Source organism: Mus pahari, unplaced genomic scaffold (genome assembly GCF_900095145.1).
Source record: "Mus pahari unplaced genomic scaffold, PAHARI_EIJ_v1.1 scaffold_8855_1, whole genome shotgun sequence".
Lineage (NCBI taxonomy): Eukaryota > Metazoa > Chordata > Mammalia > Rodentia > Muridae > Mus > Mus pahari.
The window spans coordinates 1-5,678 of NW_018393795.1; the positions used below are offsets into that span (position 1 = coordinate 1).

The following is a 5,678-nucleotide window of genomic DNA, read 5'->3' on the forward strand; positions in this document are numbered from 1 at the left end:
CTGCCCGGGCCCGGCCGGCAGGAAGGGGCGGGCCGCGCGGGGGAAGTCCCGCCCGCCGCCGCCCCATTGGACGCGCGCCCGTGACGGGCGGCCCCCGGCGGCCAACCGGGAGGCACGACTCACAGTCAGTCCCCTGCCTCGGGCCTGCCTGCCCCGGCTGGGCCTGCACAACCAACTCGGGGTCAGTCCCCTGCCTCCGCCTGGAATCTTAAAGAATCAGCATGAGAATGAGACTCACAGTGAATCCCCTGCCTCAGAAAACAGAACTCAGAGTCAATCCCCTGCCTCACATGGCCTGCCTGCCCGGCTGTAAACACAACTGGGATTCAATCCCCTGCCTCAGCCTGGCTGGAAACTCAAGTCAGAGTCAATCCCCTGCCTCAGAAAACTCAACTCCGAGTCAATCCCCTGCCTCAGACCTGTGTGCCTGCCTGGCTGTGCCTGAGACACAACTCACAGTCAATCCCCCGCCTCATCCTGGCCGGAAACTCAACTCAGAGTCAACCCCCTGCCTCCGGCTGGAGTGATAAAGATTAGAGAATAAAAAATCAGCGTGAAAATGAGACTCAAAGTGAATCCCCTGCCTCAGAAAAAGAAACTCAGAGCCAATCCCCTGCCTCAGGTGTGTCTGCCTGCCTGGCTGAGCCTGAAAACACAACTCAGAGTCAGCCCCCTGCCTCAGAAAACACAACGCCCAGTCAGTCCCCTTCCTCACGTCTGCCTGCCTGGCTGGGCCTGAAAACCAAACTTAAGTCCAATCCCCTGCCTCATGTCTGCCTGCCTGGCTGTAATCTCACTCACAGTGAATCCCCTGCCTCAGAAAACACAACTCAGAATCAATCCCCTGCCTCAGTTTTGCCCGCCTGCCTGGCTGGGCCTGAAAATACAACTCAGAGTCAGCCCCCTGCCTCAGAAAACACAACTCACAGTCAATCCCCTGCCTCAGCCTGGCTGGAAGCTCAAGTGAGAGTCAATCCCCTGCCTCATGTCTTCCTGCCTGCCTGCCCGGCTGGGCCTGGAATCTCAACTCACAGTGAATCCCCTGCCTCAGAAAACACAACTCAGGGTCAGTCCCCTGCCTCCGTTTCGCTTGCCTGCCTGGCTGGGCCTGAGACACAACTCACAGTCAATCCCCTGCCTCAGGAGTGTCTGCCTTGGCTGGAAAGTGAACTCAGAGTCAATCCCCTGCCTCAGAACTGCCTGCCTGCCTGGCTGGGCCTGGAAACCGAACTTAAGTCCAATCCCCTGCCTCATGTCTTCCTGCCTGCCTGCCCGGCTGGGCCTGGAATCTCAACTCACAGTGAATCCCCTGCCTCAGAAAACACAAATCAGAGTCAATCCCCTGCCTCCGTTTTGCTTGTCCGCTTGGCTGGGCCTGAGACACAACTCACAGTCAATCCCCTGCCTCAGCCTAACTGGAAACTCAAGTCAGAGTCAATCCCCTGCCTCCGTTTTGCCTTCCTTGGGCCTGAGACCCACTCCCAGTCAGTCCCCTGCCTCACATTGCCTGCCTGCCCGGCAGTCAACACAACTCCCAGTCAATCCCCTGCCTCAGGGGTGTCTGCCTTGGCTGGAAAGTAAACTCAGAGTCAATCCCCTGCCTCAGGCCTGATCATTCATTCCCCCGTCCCCTCCCCCACGCCGCATGGCCGCCCGACCGCATGGCCGCCGCATGGCCTCCGCCATGTTTAGGGCGGGGCCGCGTGCTGCTGTGTGTGTGCACACGGAGGACAAGGTTTGTGCGACTCTGGGCGGGGCGGGGCGGGGCCTGAGGCTTTATGCAAATGGGGAACCCGCTCGCCCTGAGCTCCGGGGCCTCTCAGCCCCGCCCAGGGTGACCTCAGTCAGCGTCAGCCCCGCCCAGGGTGACCTCAGTCAGCGTCGGCCCCGCCCAGGGCGACCTCAGTCAGCGTCGGCCCCGCCCAGGGCGACCTCAGTCAGTGTCGGCCCCGCCCACGGTGACCTCGGTCAGTGTCGGCCCCGCCCACGGTGACATCAGTGTCGGCCCCGCCCATGGTGACCTCAGTCAGTGTCGGCCCCGCCCACGGTGACCTCAGTCAGTGTCGGCCCCGCCCAGGGTGACCTCGGTCAGTGTCGGCCCCGCCCACGGTGACCTCGGTCAGTGTCGGCCCCGCCCATGGTGACATCAGTCAGCGTCGGCCCCGCCCACGGTGACCTCAGTCAGTGTCGGCCCCACCCACGGTGACATCAGTCAGTGTCGGCCCCGCCCAGGGTGACCTCAGTCAGCGTGGGCCCCGCCCACGGCGACCTCAGTCAGTGTCGGCCCCGCCCACGGTGACTTCAGTCAGCGTCGGCCCCGCCCACTCTCATGAATGTCACTTCCTGTGCAAAACAGGAAGTGTGTCCCAGGGCATCATGGGAGACGCAGTTCCCGTGGGCGTGGCCTCCCGAGGTTCCCGGGCGCCGCCCAGTGTGGCCTGAGCTGCAGGGGTTGAGCTTCTGGGTCACGGTGGGCGTGGCCTGAGGGCGTGGTAGGTCAGGGTCGGGGCGGGGTCAGGGTGAGGATCCGCCCACCGGTGGGCAGGCCTACAGCTCTGAGACCACGCCCCCAGGCTCTCGGACCCGCCCCGACATTTACATAGACGTCTAAACCCCGCCCACCCATAGCCTGCCCCGCCCACACCCGCCAGACACGCCCACCGACAGTGACCACGCCCACCGACAGTGACCACGCCCACACATTTCCTCGACATCGTTTATTCGTGCATGGGGTGTGGCCCGCCCACGCGGTGCCGCGTGACAGAGGGGGATTGGCCCCGCCTCCTCCTCCCGCCCCCGGGGTCGGGGATCCAATGGGGGCCGAGAGGTCAGAGTCCAACGTCAAGTGTGGGGGTGGGTCGGTGACGTCACTTCCTGTCGCCGGCTGCACTTCCTGTCTGGGGTCGGTGACGTCAGGCATCCAGGTGAGACTTCCTGCCACGGCGACCTCACTTCCGGCCGTCCAGGTCATCACTTCCTGTCGCGGGTGACGTCACTTCCTGTGGGGCGGGGACACGAGAGTCTGGATCGAGCGTGGATGACGTCACTTCCTGCCACCCGTGACGCCACTTCCTGTCAGAGCAGTGCCACTTCCTGTCCAAGTGACACCACTTCCTGTCCCACCCCGGTCACTTCCGGCCCCCCGGGACTCACTTCCTGCGCGCCCGCCGCGGGGGCGGTGACGTCACTCCCCGGCGCCCCCGGCAGCGCCCGCGCCAGCTCGCGGCAGAAGCGGTTGAGCGGGAAGCCCACGGCGGCCAGGACGTCGCCGGCCACGCCCTCCACCAGCATCGCGCCGCGGCCCTGGATGGCGTAGGCCCCGGCCTTGTCCCTGCGGGGCGGGGCGGGGTCGCGGGGTCACGCCGGGGTCACCCCGACGTCGGGGGGGTCACGTGGGGGTCGCGGGGTCAGGGCGGGGACGGCTCTGCTTGCGCCACAGCAGCCCGGGGTATGCAGATGAGGCTGGGCGGGGCTCCCGTCCCTTTAAATATGCAAATCTATGCAGATCTATGCAGATCTGAGGCCTGACCTCATCGGGCGCCCCTTGCTGCAGGCCATCCGGCTTTATGCAAATTTATGCAAATCCATGCTGATTCATGCTAATTTATGCAAATGCACAGAGACGGGAAGGGTGATGTCATCCCGCGTTATGCAAATTTCATGAAAAATTCATCAAATCATTTGATGCAAATCCAGCAGAGGGCGTGGCCTGGCGGGGCGGGGGCGGGGCCATGGGCGGGGCCTCACCGTCCCTCGCCGCCGTCCACGTACTCGCGGATCAGCGCCTCCGACAGCGGCGAGAACGTCACGCGCGTCTCCTCGTGGAAGGCGGTCACTTCCTGGGCGGGGCCTGCGGGGGACGGGGGCGGGGTCAGGGGTGGAGTCTGGGGTCTTCGGACAGGAAGTCCCGCCCATCCCGTGACCTCAGACAGGAAGTCCCGTCACCTCCCGTGGCCACGCCCCCTCACCTGCTGCCCCGCCCCAGGTGACCAAGGCGACGCCCGTGATGACGCTGTGCTGCTTCCCGCTCAGCCTGGGGGCGGGGTCGCAGGGGGCGGGGTCACACAGGGTCACACACCGAGGCCACGCCCACCACGCTGCCTGGCCCGCCCCTTCCTGTCCCCTGAGGCGACATCTTCATGACGTCACTTTCTGCCACGCCCCTGGCCCCGCCCACCGGCGCAGCATCGCCACGGCGTCCTCCCGGTCCTTCGGCTTCTCCAGGATCCGCCCCTCCACGGCCTTTGGGAAGTGGGCGGGGTCAGCCTCGGGGCGGGGTCAGGCAGGAGAGGGCGGGGTCTGGGTAACAGGGTCGGGGCCTGAGGTGAGCGACTGACGTCACAGGAAGTGGGTGTGGCTGAAGCACTCGGGGCGTGGCCGGCGCAGGGGGCGGGGCCTCACTCACCACCACGGTGTCGGCGCCGATGACGAGCGTCGGGGTCTCCGCGTCCTCCTGGGGGCGGGGCGGGGCGTGGTCACTCGCGGGGGGCGTGGCCCGGCCGACCCCGCCTCCCTCCCTCCCACCTCGGGCCCCGCCCACCGACCTGGGCCACGCGCGCGGCCACCTCCCGCGCCTTCCCCGCCGCCGTCTCGCGGGCGTAGTCCTGGGGGCGGGGCCAGGCCGCGCGGCTCAGCGTCTCGGGGAAGGTGGGAGGGACCACCTCGAAGGCCACGCCCTGCGGGTGACATCGGTGTCGGCCCCTCCCCCGGCAACGTCATCCGGCGTCAGCCACGCCCACACCACTGAGGTCGGCCACACCCACCGTGACATCAGTCGGGCTGTGCCCGGGCCCTGCCTTCATCAGCCGGCGCCAGCCCCGCCCACGGTGACATCACTGAGCTATGCCCCGCCCACGGTGACTTCATCGAGTGTTAGCCCCGCCCATGGATCATCAATCAGTGTCAGCCCCGCCCACAGTGACATCACTTGTGTTCAGCCCCACCCCTTCTTGACCCTCTGACACCACTTCCTGTCAAGGCCAGGTCACTTCCTGTCACTGAGACACAACTTCCTGTCCCTGCCGGGGTCATTTCCTGTCCCCTGCCGTCACTTCCTGTCCTCTGACATCACTTCACCCGAAGCTCCGCCCCTGGCCACGCCCCCGCGATCCCCGCCCCTAACGGTCACCCGCGCCCGGCTCCGCCCCTAACGGTCACCCGCGCCCGGCTCCGCCCCTAACGGTCACCCGCGCCCGACTCCGCCCCTAACGGTCACCCGCGCCCGACTCCGCCCCTAACGGTCACCCGCGCCCGGCTCCGCCCCTAACGGTCACCCGCGCCCGGCTCCGCCCCTAACTGTCACCCGCGCCCGACTCCGCCCCTAACGGTCACCCGCGCCCGACTCCGCCCCTAACGGTCACCAGCGCCCGGCCCCGCCCCTAACGGTCACTCGCGCTCGACTCCGCCCCTAACGGTCACCCGCGCTCGACTCCGCCCCTAACGGTCACCCGCGCCCGACTCCGCCCCTAACGGTCACCCGCGCCCGACTCCGCCCCTAACGGTCACCCGCGCCCGACTCCGCCCCTAACGGTCACCCGCGCTCGACTCCGCCCCTAACGGTCACGCGCGCCCGGCCCCGCCCCTAACGGTCACGCGCGCCCGGCCCCGCCCCTAACGGTCACCAGCGCCCGGCCCCGCCCCTAACGGTCACTCGCGCTCGACTCCGCCCCTAACGGTCA

General features: G+C 66.8%; 1 protein-coding gene across 1 annotated transcript; it reads right to left on the minus strand.

The window, feature by feature from the left end:
- Nucleotides 1–2,712: 2,712 nt before the first annotated feature.
- Nucleotides 2,713–4,771, minus strand: LOC110315744 (probable bifunctional dTTP/UTP pyrophosphatase/methyltransferase protein). The gene is made up of 8 exons (XM_029534769.1): nt 4,764–4,771; nt 4,545–4,701; nt 4,406–4,453; nt 4,178–4,242; nt 3,969–4,033; nt 3,748–3,850; nt 3,154–3,331; nt 2,713–2,999 (listed from the first exon to the last, which is right to left on the minus strand). The coding sequence occupies exons 1-8, from the start codon at nt 4,769–4,771 to the stop codon at nt 2,949–2,951; spliced, it is 675 nt and encodes a 224-aa protein (XP_029390629.1). The 3' UTR covers nt 2,713–2,948.
- Nucleotides 4,772–5,678: the final 907 nt, after the last annotated feature.